The following is a 15,383-nucleotide window of genomic DNA, read 5'->3' as shown; positions in this document are numbered from 1 at the left end:
TAAATATTCATGAGCGGCCTCTACCTCATGTTTTCCTGACACTGCCGATAGCTGGCTTTCAGCCGTTTGATCCTGGTGTGGCACTGATCTGGGCTGCGGGAGAAGCCGTTGGCGCTGAGCTTTTCTGATATTTCAGTGAAAATGTGACCGTTGTGTGGGTAACGTCTCATACCGTGCTGGACCTAAATGCAGGAGAAATCCTTAGTAAAAATAAACAGTGTATATATTTGCAATGTCTTTAAACAATCAGACTAATGATGATGTCATGCCTCCATATGAGATATTCCTCTTTAACTAATCTGAACATGTTGATGAAGGCTCTTTCATTCAGGTCATGGTAAGTCTAAGTGCTGTATCGAAGGCAGCTGGACTTGTTTCAGTTTCTTGAAGAGGCTTCCTCAGTTCTAACTTAACTAAGAGTTGTTAAAGGACACGTGTGAGCTCTGAGTTTCAGAGTCGTTAGGGCCTCTTGTGGGTCGTTGATCCAACCGGCCTTCATTTGGGTTGCTAAGGCTAGGTGAGCCCAGGTGTGAATGGTCATTAAGCTGTCTGGCGAGGGAACTCAGTACTGCATTGACTCCCACACAGAGTTTAAAAGCCTGCAACTCCTACCTGCGGGTCTCCCCAGATCTCCAGAAGGATGATGGTCTCTTTGTCCGACCAGGGGACTTTCTTCCTCTCTTCCAGAACGCCCACAGCAGGCTCTGAAGAGATACAAATAGAAAAGAGAACATTTCATTTGTCAACTTTACTGCGCTAATTATAGCATCATCTATTTATTGATCACTTTGGGTGTTATAGCGCCTCCTTGAGGGAAAAACCTCAAAATACAGGTCCAAAGGAGTGCATTCTGTGGAATCTGAAGCTGTGTTATTTGTGTTAAATTCACATTTCCTTATAAACACCGAATCTGTCTAAAACCAGTTTTTCATTAAGGGCTCCACCTATATCTTGAGTGTGACTGTAAACATAGGTTTGTTATATATATTTCCATGTGATGTTTAGACAATGATTAGGTGTCAGGGTACCCATATCCTGATGGGAGAAGGAGGTGAAGTCGTTGTCTTCAGGCTCTCCTGGTGGTTCATCCAGCTGCGACACTGAGGGGAAGTCCTTCACTAGAATTCTTCCCAGTTCATTGTAAAACTTGCACTCAACTTGCTCCAGTCCCTTCATGCTAGTAAGAAGACAGCAGACGGATACTGTAAATACACACCATCCTGAACTCTTCCATTAACCTTTTTCTCGCTGTAAGCACACGTACTTGTTTTCGTAGCATTGCCTGAAACTCGATTTCACCCTTTTCAGCCTCGTTTGGCACTGCTCTGGTGTTCGGGAGAAGCCCTGGGCGGCCATCTTGTTGGATATGGTGGAGAAAATGTGTCCGGTTCTGTGCACGCCTCTCAGCTCATGGTGCAGCTTGTCTTCCCCCCAGGTGTTGATGAGGGCCAACGTCTCAAAGTCTGTCCATGGAACACTTTTAGTTCCTTAAATAAAAATATGAAAACATTGTTTGGTTTATTTTGATATACGACACCAATTTCTCAAACATCTAACACCTCCGATGCAGAAGTATTTTATTGAAGTACAAAAATGCGACATTGTACCGATTTCCAGTCGGCTCGTTTGGCCGACAAACTGCAAGTCCTCGTCTCCGTCTTGGGACTCGTCCTCATCGATGATCTCTTCAACATCGTAGGTGATCTCGGGAAGGGCCGAGGAAGCCGAGGAGCCGAGTACTCGCTGCAGCTGCTCGTAGAATTTACACTCCATCCTGGAGTTCCCTCTGGTGTCGGACCGGGAAAAGGAAACAGGTATTTTGTTTCAATTCCTTTTTTCTCTACAGCTATGACATCATCGGTCTGAGGGAAATACTAGTTATCAGACAGATTGCAGTGATTGGACAGAAAAACAAGCAGAAAGGACATCATTTTATACCCACCTGATATTCTGGCGAAAGCATTTCTTCAGTCGTTTGATCCTGGTCTGGCATTGTTCCACTGTTCTCATGTAGCCTCTCTCTGCCATCTTCTGTGCGATCTGCGTGAATATGTGACGGTTCTTCAAGCAGCCCTTCAAAGCCCGCTGCATCGAGTCCTTCCCCCAGATGTCGAGCAGATTGAGTGTCTCCTCGTCCGACCAGGGAACTTTTGTGTCCGTTACAGCTGGGAAAGAACGTTCCTGAGAGTCTGAAATAAACCAGAAGAGTTATTAAAGAGTTTTTAGAAAAAGCTTTGACTGATATAGTATCAACTGATCCATAAGTGAACTGTACAAACCTGTATATTCTCCCCATATCGAGATTAGAGGAGATTCACCTGAATTCTCACCATCCGCTGATGAATCCCTGCGATGGTGGAAAAACACACAATGAATAAAACTGACAGATAGGCTCACACACCTTTTACGTAGCCCAATCACTTACTGATTGTTACCGTTTCCCCCAAAACCTGACCTGACCTGATCTGATGACCACCAACGTCATCAATCAACAACTCATCTTGAAGGGATGTGAATGTGGGTACAAATTTGATGACAGTCCATCAAACAGCTATCAAGACATTTCAGTCAAAACCAGAAATGTTAGCCTCGTGGTAGCTCTAGAGTTAACCCAACACAGGTTAGGTTTAATTGCCTCGGAACAATGAATATCTATAGAAAACTTTGTGCAAATCCATCAAGACTGAGGTGCTGAACCAAAAGACTGACAGCGAAGTATCAAAAACCTCGCTGCTAATATGGCTCAAATGCAAATGGAACCATGAGTGAGACATTTGTTGTGATCTTACAAGAAAGCTGTGGCCTCCGCAGGCTGTTTAGAGGGAACGTCCACACCTCCGCTCAGCTTCCTCTTCCTGAGAACCCGCCCTCCAATCACGCTTTGGCTGTTGTCATCAGCTGTTGAATCTGTGTCCGCAGTCTCATTAGACGCAGTGAGGTCTATGGTTTCATCACATGGCCGTGCACTAATTGCGCTTGGTGCTTTCCTCTCCTGAGAAATGTTCCCACCTCTAACCTGCAGCTGCCAAGAGTCTCTCGCCTCCTTCGGTCTTTGTCTCGCTGTCTCTGAGCTCCTCCTACTCGCCCTCTCCAGGCTGCTCGCGCTGAAGGGATCGTCGAGGCATCCTTTGTACTCTGGAGGGTTTGATTCATTGAGAGCAGGTGAGCAGGAGGTGGTGTTCATGACGGGTTTAGTGCCAGGAGGTAGAGACAGGGAGGAGAGGATGCAGTCATCCATTGGTAATAATCGAGGATCTGCAAATGAGAAAGAAGATGCTTAACACTGGCCTATCTAGTTAATTAGTACTTAAATTAAGTGAACTGTAAAGACAAAAATGTGTCTCTCTCTTTGAAACGTTGTACACAAAGAGCTTCATTGTCTGCCTGTTCTGTGTGATGAAATAACCTACAATAAATAATCTATCAATCAATCAATCTTTAATTTGAAAAAAAGGGAAATTAAGGGTAAAAGACTAAATAAAAATGCTATAAATGCCAAAATATTTGCCCATAGGTCTACTGTACCTTTCTCCTCAAAATGTCCGAGGTTTCTGTGGTGTTCAAGTACAGCCTTCATGTCCTCTGGAGGGAAAAATGATTGTAAACAGTCGTCCAGGAATGACGGAGCGTCTCCGAGCAAAGCTGCCAACTGAGAAGAGAGATCCAGTTACTGGCTTTAGTGAGTGAATACAAAGGACAAATAAGTTAATTTGATGAGGGGTCATGCTCATTACTCTGTGTTATTGCCACTAAATTTGAGGAACGTCATGCAGGCTCGCCGACCCACAAGAATGAAACTACAGCTGCGTAAGAAAATGAAATCTTTCTGTCCTAATGAGCATTTTTATTTTTAAACTATGTGATAATCTGATTTCATTATTTTGTTTTTCTGCACAGCTTGGTACAGAAAAGAAAGGGAGGAGGAAGCAGCCCACTGGGACACCGTGTTGCACCTGTGCCCAGTTAACCCTCCTCCATATCTGCCCCTGGGTCAGTAGTACAGACAGATGAGCCCCTGCAATGAGCTGGACTATGGTCCAAAATCAGCCAGAAAAAAGTGAATCACTCTGGAATAACGCCACAGCTATCTCCCGGCGATACACTTGTCTGCGTTGCATTTGGTCTACGCTGATGGTGAGATACAAGGTAGAGGCAAAACAAGTAGATCAGACCTCCCACAGGGCCTGTTAACCTCCCCAGGAGGCAGGTTCAGTTCACATCAACACTGCAGTGAGCAGGTAACAAAATAAGGAAAGAATATGACCTGTTACATAAGCATGGATGTGTGCAGCAGTGTGGCCATGGTCATTTGAGAATGCCTTGATAGCAGCAGCAGAGAAAGCTCACAGGGTCAGCAATATGAGTGTATCAGAGATGTTGATGACATAAAGCCAGTTGCCTAGGCTATCTACATAGGATTCATCGAATGGGATTATAGGGCAATATCTGGGAAGACGCTAACAGCTGAAACAGCTTCTTCCTCTTCTTATCTTTGAGTGGAAACAGCTGAGCACTATGTGAGTTAAACGGTCATTATGTACAAACTTATCTTGAAAAGGTGTTTCTATCTCTTATTTAAGCATATTAACTCTTTCTAGGAGGAGTAAACCACCTCAAGCGAGCATTAAAACGTTTTTGTGAAATTCACGACGTTTATTTGAAGTTTCCATCAATCTTTTCTCATGCGATACTTGACGTTGATGGAAACACTTCTATTGTCAGACCAACGCGTTTTCACCTTCGTGAACCTGCTGAACGCCACAAGCCAGAGTTGATCTCTATACTGTAAGTGTTGCTAAAGTTTCGACCTCTTCAGTCTTCTTCTTTTCTCTGTGCACCCTGGGAGCAGGTGATGCTGTGCCAGAAATCCCTACTCTGCCAAGGCTAGAGTTCAAAGAAACATGGCACCTGTGTGAAGTCTGGAACTGGCAGCAGCTCCTCCAGTCTTGATATGAACTCCCACACCAGCATCTCAAGCGCTGCCTCGTACTTTGAGCCAAAGTATACAGGGAAGATTTCCTGCAAATGAGAGAGAGAGAGAGACAGACAGACAGACAGATTAAGAGATGTACTAGTATGTGTCTCAGATGGTGTGCTTGGCACAGACGCTTCAAAACATTGAACTTCGGAAATGGTCCAACTGCCTGAGGATGTTTGTTACTGCGGCTGTAATTCTGTCACACCTGCATTCGATTAAACCACCATCTCTAGTGAAAGATATAATGGTTAAGAGCGACAGGCCTGTTCGGTTGCAGTCATTCCTGTTAGAATCATAACTACACCAATTACTCAAAATAATGTTTTTGCACTTTGTTCTGTAATCAAATATCAGCCCCTCTGTGTCAGACAGAGAACACCCGACCACAATCACATCATGAAAACTGGCTTCACATGGAGAGCTAATCAGATCAGGGAAATCTTTTTGGATACTGAAGTGTCCTGTGCCGTTTTGTACTGATGGTACAGTATATAATAGAGTAAATGATGCAGTCAGGTCAGTCTGAGTGCTGATGGATTCAAACAGATATAAAATGTAATGGCATTAGAGTGTCTCCACATGCGCCTCGACTGACCTCTTGTGATCAGATATCACTTCCCCACTTTATAAATAAATAAACACATACATCGCTCGGACAAATGGGGCTTTTAACACAAAGAAAGAAGTAACTTAATGTATAAGATTTATTGGCACAAGAAGGCCCAAATAATTAAGAATTTGTCCTAGACAGCATTTCACCAAGTTTATAAAGTTCCTCTGAACTCAACAACTTACAAAATTGCATGATTTTTAAAGGGAGTCTGGTCTATTTACCGTCAATAAAAAGTTGTCTTCATTCACAATTTAGTGTAACTGGTAAAATCAGTTGAAACAGTGCATTCAAACAACTGCCATGAATATGAGCAGGTTAGATACACTTTAGACATGGAGTGGCTGACAGGCTGGTAGGATATAGCGATGCTTCGACAAACTAACACAATGTTTTTTTTACACGGAAAGAAACAATTTAAAGTATTGCAATAACTGCCAAGTTTACAAAAAGGCTCAAATGATTTGGAATATGCCATGGCTGTTTTGCAAAGAGATTCAAGTTTCTCCTCTTTCAACGGCTCAACAAAATTGCTGGGTTTTTCTAAGGGAGTCTGGGGATATTGCAGTCACTAGTTGAGTTGTGAAATCAGTTCAAACAGACGGTGTGTTCACAAACATCTGCTGCTTATCTTGGCAGGTAAGAGAGGCCAAACACATTATTTGCATTACAGTGAACCACGTGGACATCAGACAGTCTGTAGAGGAAGGCACTTGAGTAGGCAGTCCTTAAATGTGGCCCAGGGCACAACTGCTAAAAGAACTTTGTCACATGCAACTCTGAATGTGTCCTCATTGTGTGTAGGGTTCATTCATACCTGCGCTTAGAGCTGTCCACTCGTTATTGGATCACTCAAGACGCGTGTTAATACCAAGTATAAACAGTGCCTATGGTAGTATTCATAATATTTAGAAAATTTTCATCCAAAACAACTTATTTTCGTTGCATTATGAAATATTATATGGACCCCGCTGAGCTCAAAGAAAGGTAGAGAGCCATCTCACCTGGAAGAAGTATTTTCTTTCAGATGGATCCTCCAGTAAAGAATGCACCAGCTCCACAAAGTTCACCTCAGACTCCTCCACCTGGTTGATGGTCACCTGTTACACACAGACACAATGTGAACACAAAATGCTAAATCAAGGGAAAGAAAACCGGTCACTTGATCACACCTGCAGCTGTTTTGCAGTCCACAATTTATGGTAGGCTACAGTATAATAACCTCTGTATTATCTCTTTTATTGAAGAAAAAAACAACTGTGTATTCTTGACTCTATACACTGTAAACAACTGTAAACAACTGTAAACAACCCGACCGTCTTGTGACTCAATCAATCATTATTAGACAAAGTAGTAAACTTCCCTCCAGAGAGAAACACGGTGACAAGGTTGCTTACATGGTGATCCTTGGCAGTGCTGACGGGAGCTTTAATTCTGTCCAGATGTGGCTGAATGGTCTGCATGTCCGCTGGGTGCTCGCCTCGACACATCTCCAGAACCAGCTGAATGTAAACACACATACAATCAATCATATCGCGTCACATTTAAACAGCCCTGGAGGATAAGCCTTTCTGTCTAACGCCGGGATGTAAATGAAATGACGTTTTAACTTTTTCTTCAATGTCTGACCGGTTGCTACTCTGCCCACCTGATTTACAGGGGAAGAAATGAAATAAATAAAGATGTAAGTGAGAGACAACACTTACATCACAAACATAAAAACAGCACTGAAAATGAAACACTGAATTCACAGCTCAAAAGATTGTTTATTGATTTCAAATGTTGCCTCTTTAACTTAACAGACACCTAAAAGCTGAATCGTGACCTCAAGCAGCGATTATTACTCACCCGGGCCCTGAGTCCCAGGATGAGCTGAGCCCTCTGACTGTAGCTCATCAGCTCTGGGACCAGCTCCGTCACCATGGTAACAAACTCCTCCAGCATCCCATAGTGGTCCACAAGTCCCTGCTGCACTACTTGCCACACTGCAGCTGATAAGAGCTGCAAGGGCGGGGCCAGGAGGCGCAGATAGCGGACTGGAAGATCATTACCTGAAGACAAAAAAATGTTTTATTATTTCATGTACGTGACAATTAAAAAGTTTTGGGTTTTTTTAATCCATCCTGATGTGTAGAGAGAATTACTGAGGATCAGCAGCCAACTTTATTTCAAATCACATACAAGCTGATAGAAAACAAGAGCAGGAGTTAACAGCTGAAGACAGGTAACATGAAACACCTGCACACATCTCTGTGGTTGAGATATCATTGTCTTTTCCCTTTAGAGTCTGGGAATATGATGATATACATTAACATATTTTCTATTGATTAGGCAGCACAATTTATAGCATTCCTTTGAATATGTCTGGTTGAATTTGACCTTTGAGAGGCAATTAATGCAAATCAATACGCAGGACTGCAAATATTGGATTTCAGCGTAGTTTTTTGCATTAGTGTGATGACAAGCTTTTGTCAGGGAAAAGGCAGGCAAACAAAAACCAGACATGATCCCCGGGTTAATTTACGGTGTGCATTAACCATTTCTCACACTGCTCATACATGAAACGCCATCTGTGTGAGGAAGACTGTGAGATAAGCTCAAAAGCCCTATAAAGACCTTGTGGCGTGACTGTTTTGTCAGACATTATCCAGAAACATACCAGGGCTCTTCCAGGGCTCCTGTGACTATTTTAGTCACACATGCACGCAAAATTCTCTAAAGTGTGACTCAACATTTTCATTGGTCGCGTCGGTGTGCCGGATATTCAGCAGGCCTGATTAAAAAATGTAATAATATTTTTTAACATATACCAGTTGAGTGTGTATACAGTTACATTTGAACAAATATCAGCCTACTGACATATTTTCTGTTGATTAAATTGTAACCTTTTATACTAATGAATGCTTTTTACAATAGCCCATTAAGAGTTGAGGTTGATTTGATCTGTTTTCTAACATTAACTTCTTAAACAGTTGAGATTATTTCAATCTTTTGCTGCATGTGCTGTGATTTTTAAAGACGCAATATGTAAGATTTGTGTTTAAAACATTAAAAATGAACTACAAGCATCAACAGAATGTGAAGAAATAAGTGTTGACGTTATGTCAAAGGCATGAATGTATTGGGTTGCAGAGATCTGTTGAAGTTAGCATGCTAACCAGCGAGCCACAGCTACCATAGTCCAAAAGTAAACAACACCAGCGCTCTGAGCTCTCTGTCAGAGCAAAGTTAGCCAATAGGATTGCTCGCCAGCAGCACGGTCAACTGAGCTTACTAGCTTCCAGCAGCTACGGTTTTAACCCTAACCCTAGCCCTGGGGCACCTAAATGAAAAAGTTAGGCGCACTAGTGAAACCAGTGTAAAAAAGTCTATTGCAGAGCCCTGGTTTTCCTGACAGTTAGAAGGTTTAGGCGCAGCAGCTGAGCCATTCTGGGACCAAAACAATGTCGAGTCAGTGTTGAGAGGACCAAAGCACCAGTGGACTTACTTAGCATGTGTTACCATGAAGCTTATTGGGTGTTTATTATCTGCTTTTCCAACTTTTTGCACACACATATGGTGACATCATTGGTCCAAAATGATATAAAACTGCATTTAAAAAAATAAAAAAATAAAAAGTCTTCCACAAACCTCAGAACTGTGTACAATATCACAATATATTATTATACTGCAAAATAAAATTGCGACAGAGGATTTTAACCTGACTAACGTGATAATAAGCTTTCAGATTTGGAAGTGGACATGTGGATCTGCTTTTTTTTATAATGTATTGTGCATCAGATTGTCATTATTCTGACTATTAATCTCTAGATTTTCTGATGTGTGTGTGGGCTCAGGTTGAAAGGTCTGACTGCGGAGACACAGGCTGGTGTAGTTGGAACAAATGCTCCCGAATTGACTCACTTCAGTGGCATTCAACCTGAACACTTTACCTACACACGGCATGATTTATCAGCAACAACATCCACCTGACACGGACACGCTCAACTTGATTTGCGGAGACAAAGTGCCGGGCTGAGACGACACCGACGGTGCTGCTCTCAGGTGCACTGACAGCCAGCAGCATCCATCAAACTCAAAACAAACTCGCATTTACAACCGAGCAGCCTTATTGAATATGTGACAGTGTGGCTACACAGCAAGCTGCAGGGAAAACATACAATAATCCTTCTGATCGATACTGAAAGGAAAACTGAATTTTTTCATTACACGCACCTCGACTGCTTCCGCTTTCAGTCCCGAATTTTATTTCCATTTAGCAGCTGACAGAGAAAAAAGCACCGTCCAGATGTCTCCCCCTCGGGCTGTAGCGATCAGGGAACCGATCGAGAAAGCAGAATAAAATAAACACCGCTATTTTCTGATTAATAAAGCATCCATCGGCGGTCGCCAGCCCCTCACAGTGCGAGCGCAGTGCTGAAGGAGGCATTAACGGGCTCTTGTTTTTTTTTTAGTTTTTTTTTTTATTCTCGCATCGGGAGCAGAGACAGAACAAAGGTTTCTGGTCCCATCCGCCTCAGTCCAGATCACGTCAAGCCCTCTTTCCTGGTTGGCTGACGAAGACCGGATCAACCGGGCAGTGCAGCTTTCACGACACTAGATGGCGCCGTTGTCCTCTTATTTAGCAGGTTGACTGTGGATTTGTACACTGTGGTGAAAATATTTTACTGCATTACATTAATTTAACTCAAGTGCAAATACATAAGCACAAAACTACAAATCAAGAGGGTTAGGGTCGTTTATTTATCAATAAAGTAGAAAAAAAGTAATATTATTGGATTAGGGTTGTTGATTCATTCATGTTGTAGCTGGAGGAGATCGAGCCTTCAGCTATGTTTTATGTTGCTGTAGATTTAAAAGGAAATTATGAAATCGAAAATTCACTCATCAGCTCTTCGGCCTCATGCTGATGGAAAGTCTGGTCTGTTTCGTAGTCCGCAAAACATTTGTGGAGCTCCACAGCAAAACAGCGCAGCAGCATTCACCGAAACAACTGAAGTAGATGGGGATTTGTTTTAAAAAGCAAACATATAGTGGTTAAATAAATCTCGTCCACCGTAATCCAAGTCTCTGTAAACCCTAAATGATTTGAAAGGACAGTATTTTTACCCTATGTGCAAATTCTTACATCTAAGCATCTATACAGTGAAGATTTCAGATTTTAAAAAAGTGTAAATAATAATCTAAATCTCAGATTATTTTGGGATCTCAGGGATTGCAGAGACTTGGATTACGTCGGAAAGATGAACAGAGCCATTTGTTTTTTTCTTTCAGTTGTTTTTCTACATTTTAAAAGAAGTCCCCATCTACTTCTCTGTGTTTTAAAGGAGCATGCTGCAACGCTGTTTGTCTGTGAAGCTCCAGAAATGCTTTGCGGACTACAAAATGTCACCCAACTTTGCATCGGCATGAGGGTGAGTAGACAGTGACATGAATTTTCATGTTTCAGTCAACGTATCCTTTAATAGATCATGTCTTGTGGGTTGGCCATGGTGAAAACCCTAACCTAACATGAAACTAGAGCTGTCAGATAAATGTAAATGAGTAAAAGTATTAAGTGCATATACCACAGAAAGTGGCTTATGTACATTACTTATATTTCCCCATGTTTGTGTATATTTAATGGCATACATTGTTTATTCATAAACTTATATGAAGTTATCAAAATGAGGAGGATGTCATTTCTTTGCAGTGACCTCAGGGTCATGTGTGTCATGTCAGGAGTTTGGACGCTGAAAGCCGGTGTAGTGCCGAGAAGAGACTGCCTGCCGAAAAACGACTGCCCCCGACGGGAACGCGCATCAGTTCAGAGGAGGTGGGTGTAGGTCTACTACGGGTCAGCTGGCAGACGCAGCACCGAGAGAGATGTTTTTTTTACTGTGCAGTCCTGTAGCCCAAGTGAAGAGGCTACGGAAAAAGAACGGCGCAGATAAAAAAAGTAACCTGATGTTTCCATAATGTGGGCTAGTTGTCAACAATTGATGAGGGTAGATGCTTTACCTTGCCACTTTTATTGTTGTTGTTGTTGTTGTTATCGTTGTTGCAATGTGATTTTACACCGCTTTGATCTATAAATAAAGTCATAATTCAATATCCCTGTTTCAGTGATTTTATAACGAGGATTAGGAAATCAATGCAGAAAAGAATGCAGGAGTGTTTCACGTCACATTAGATAGCAATCATATAACACATACTGAGAAATTAGTAAGTGCTATCAGAGGTGGGTAATAACGATTTACATTTACTTCATTACATTTACTTAAGTAACTTTTTGGATAACTTGTACTTTTAAGAGCATAATTATGAATACAATAATGCAGTATATATAGAACTGTAGGCTAACTGTAACGGATTGCCTTTACATTCTGCATAACATTCTCTGTGTTTGCCAGGTGCATGTACAGTGAATTTGGTCAATATCACTGTGTCACTGTGCCCTGTAACTCTGGATTGCAAGGAGTGATATTGACCAAATTCACTGTACATGCACCTGGTTTCCTCTACTATTAATGCTGAAAAGACAGAGAATGTAACACCTCCCAATCCAGAGTTACAGGGTGCAGTCACTTTTCGGCAGGGCCTGCCAAAAAGTGACTGCACCCTGTAACTCTGGATTGCAAGGAGTGATATTGACCAAATTCACTGTACATGTACCTGGTTTCCTCTACTATTAATGCTGAAAAGACAGAGAATGTAACCCCTCCCAATCCAGAGTTACAGGGTGCAGTCACTTTTCGGCAGGCCCTGCCAAAAAGTGACTGCACCCTGTAACTCTGGATTGCAAGGAGTGATATTGACCAAATTCACTGTACATGCACCTGGTTTCCTCTACTATTAATGCTGAAAAGACAGAGAATGTAACACCTTCCAATCCAGAGTTACAGGGTGCAGTCACTTTTCGGCAGGGCCTGCCGAAAAGTGACTGCACCCTGTAAGTCCTTATTGCAAGGAGTGATATTGACCACATTCACTGTACATGCACCTGGTTTCCTCTACTATTAATGCTGAAAAGACAGAGAATGTAACCCCTCCCAATCCAGAGTTACAGGGTGCAGTCACTTTTCGGCAGGCCCTGCCAAAAAGTGACTGCACCCTGTAAGTCCTTATTGCAAGGAGTGATATTGACCAAATTCACTGTACATGCACCTGGTTTCCTCTACTATTAATGCTGAAAAGACAGAGAATGTAACCCCTCCCAATCCAGAGTTACAGGGTGCAGTCACTTTTCGGCAGGGCCTGCCGAAAAGTGACTGCACCCTGTAAGTCCTTATTGCAAGGAGTGATATTGACCAAATTCACTGTACATGCACCTGGTTTCCTCTACTATTAATGCTGAAAAGACAGAGAATGTAACCCCTCCCAATCCAGAGTTACAGGGTGCAGTCACTTTTCGGCAGGGCCTGCCGGAAAGTGACTGCACCCTGTAAGTCCTTATTGCAAGGAGTGATATTGACCAAATTCACTGTACATGCACCTGGTTTCCTCTACTATTAATGCTGAAAAGACAGAGAATGTAACCCCTCCCAATCCAGAGTTACAGGGTGCAGTCACTTTTCGGCAGGGCCTGCCGAAAAGTGACTGCACCCTGTAAGTCCTTATTGCAAGGAGTGATATTGACCAAATTCACTGTACATGCACCTGGTTTCCTCTACTATTAATGCTGAAAAGACAGAGAATGTAACACCTCCCAATCCAGAGTTACAGGGTGCAGTCACTTTTCGGCAGGGCCTGCCGGAAAGTGACTGCACCCTGTAAGTCCTTATTGCAAGGAGTGATATTGACCAAATTCACTGTACATGCACCTGGTTTCCTCTACTATTAATGCTGAAAAGACAGAGAATGTAACCCCTCCCAATCCAGAGTTACAGGGTGCAGTCACTTTTCGGCAGGGCCTGCCGAAAAGTGACTGCACCCTGTAACTCTGGATTGCAAGGAGTGATATTGACCAAATTCACTGTACATGCACCTGGTTTCCTCTACTATTAATGCTGAAAAGACAGAGAATGTAACCCCTCCCAATCCAGAGTTACAGGGTGCAGTCACTTTTCGGCAGGGCCTGCCAAAAAGTGACTGCACCCTGTAACTCTGGATTGCAAGGAGTGATATTGACCAAATTCACTGTACATGTACCTGGTTTCCTCTACTATTAATGCTGAAAAGACAGAGAATGTAACCCCTCCCAATCCAGAGTTACAGGGTGCAGTCACTTTTCGGCAGGCCCTGCCAAAAAGTGACTGCACCCTGTAACTCTGGATTGCAAGGAGTGATATTGACCAAATTCACTGTACATGCACCTGGTTTCCTCTACTATTAATGCTGAAAAGACAGAGAATGTAACACCTTCCAATCCAGAGTTACAGGGTGCAGTCACTTTTCGGCAGGGCCTGCCGAAAAGTGACTGCACCCTGTAAGTCCTTATTGCAAGGAGTGATATTGACCACATTCACTGTACATGCACCTGGTTTCCTCTACTATTAATGCTGAAAAGACAGAGAATGTAACCCCTCCCAATCCAGAGTTACAGGGTGCAGTCACTTTTCGGCAGGCCCTGCCAAAAAGTGACTGCACCCTGTAAGTCCTTATTGCAAGGAGTGATATTGACCAAATTCACTGTACATGCACCTGGTTTCCTCTACTATTAATGCTGAAAAGACAGAGAATGTAACCCCTCCCAATCCAGAGTTACAGGGTGCAGTCACTTTTCGGCAGGGCCTGCCGAAAAGTGACTGCACCCTGTAAGTCCTTATTGCAAGGAGTGATATTGACCAAATTCACTGTACATGCACCTGGTTTCCTCTACTATTAATGCTGAAAAGACAGAGAATGTAACCCCTCCCAATCCAGAGTTACAGGGTGCAGTCACTTTTCGGCAGGGCCTGCCGGAAAGTGACTGCACCCTGTAAGTCCTTATTGCAAGGAGTGATATTGACCAAATTCACTGTACATGCACCTGGTTTCCTCTACTATTAATGCTGAAAAGACAGAGAATGTAACCCCTCCCAATCCAGAGTTACAGGGTGCAGTCACTTTTCGGCAGGGCCTGCCGAAAAGTGACTGCACCCTGTAAGTCCTTATTGCAAGGAGTGATATTGACCAAATTCACTGTACATGCACCTGGTTTCCTCTACTATTAATGCTGAAAAGACAGAGAATGTAACCCCTCCCAATCCAGAGTTACAGGGTGCAGTCACTTTTCGGCAGGGCCTGCCGGAAAGTGACTGCACCCTGTAAGTCCTTATTGCAAGGAGTGATATTGACCAAATTCACTGTACATGCACCTGGTTTCCTCTACTATTAATGCTGAAAAGACAGAGAATGTAACCCCTCCCAATCCAGAGTTACAGGGTGCAGTCACTTTTCGGCAGGCCCTGCCAAAAAGTGACTGCACCCTGTAACTCTGGATTGCAAGGAGTGATATTGACCAAATTCACTGTACATGCACCTGGTTTCCTCTACTATTAATGCTGAAAAGACAGAGAATGTAACACCTTCCAATCCAGAGTTACAGGGTGCAGTCACTTTTCGGCAGGGCCTGCCGAAAAGTGACTGCACCCTGTAAGTCCTTATTGCAAGGAGTGATATTGACCACATTCACTGTACATGCACCTGGTTTCCTCTACTATTAATGCTGAAAAGACAGAGAATGTAACCCCTCCCAATCCAGAGTTACAGGGTGCAGTCACTTTTCGGCAGGGCCTGCCGAAAAGTGACTGCACCCTGTAACTCTGGATTGCAAGGAGTGATATTGACCAAATTCACTGTACATGCACCTGGTTTCCTCTACTATTAATGCTG

The 15,383-nt window shown here is 43.0% G+C and overlaps 1 protein-coding gene across 4 annotated transcripts in view; it reads right to left on the bottom strand.

The window, feature by feature from the left end:
- Positions 1–15,383, bottom strand: part of LOC141008115 (uncharacterized) — a 29,856-nt gene that overhangs the window by 3,625 nt on the left and 10,848 nt on the right. For 2 of the 4 annotated variants that reach the window (XM_073480338.1, XM_073480339.1), the window contains exons 1-14: positions 9,804–10,090; positions 7,437–7,639; positions 6,986–7,090; positions 6,593–6,688; positions 4,909–5,019; positions 3,526–3,649; positions 2,790–3,255; positions 2,280–2,347; positions 1,943–2,189; positions 1,608–1,786; positions 1,265–1,487; positions 1,029–1,177; positions 613–704; positions 25–182 (exon numbers count right to left, since the gene is read on the bottom strand). In XM_073480338.1, coding sequence (XP_073336439.1) covers positions 25–182; positions 613–704; positions 1,029–1,177; positions 1,265–1,487; positions 1,608–1,786; positions 1,943–2,189; positions 2,280–2,347; positions 2,790–3,255; positions 3,526–3,649; positions 4,909–5,019; positions 6,593–6,688; positions 6,986–7,090; positions 7,437–7,639; positions 9,804–9,843 — 2,261 coding nt within the window. In that variant the 5' untranslated portion in view covers positions 9,844–10,090. Of the gene's footprint in view, positions 1–24; positions 183–612; positions 705–1,028; positions 1,178–1,264; positions 1,488–1,607; positions 1,787–1,942; positions 2,190–2,279; positions 2,348–2,789; positions 3,256–3,525; positions 3,650–4,908; positions 5,020–6,592; positions 6,689–6,985; positions 7,091–7,436; positions 7,640–9,803; positions 10,091–15,383 lie in introns of those variants that run through there. The other 2 variants (XM_073480340.1, XM_073480341.1) reach the window with 1 other exon arrangement.

The sequence above is a fragment of the Pagrus major genome, chromosome 14 (assembly GCF_040436345.1).
Source record: "Pagrus major chromosome 14, Pma_NU_1.0".
Taxonomy (NCBI): Eukaryota; Metazoa; Chordata; class Actinopteri; order Spariformes; family Sparidae; genus Pagrus; species Pagrus major.
The sequence above is the reverse complement of the archived record's forward strand: the minus strand, read 5'-3'. Positions and strand labels throughout refer to the sequence as shown.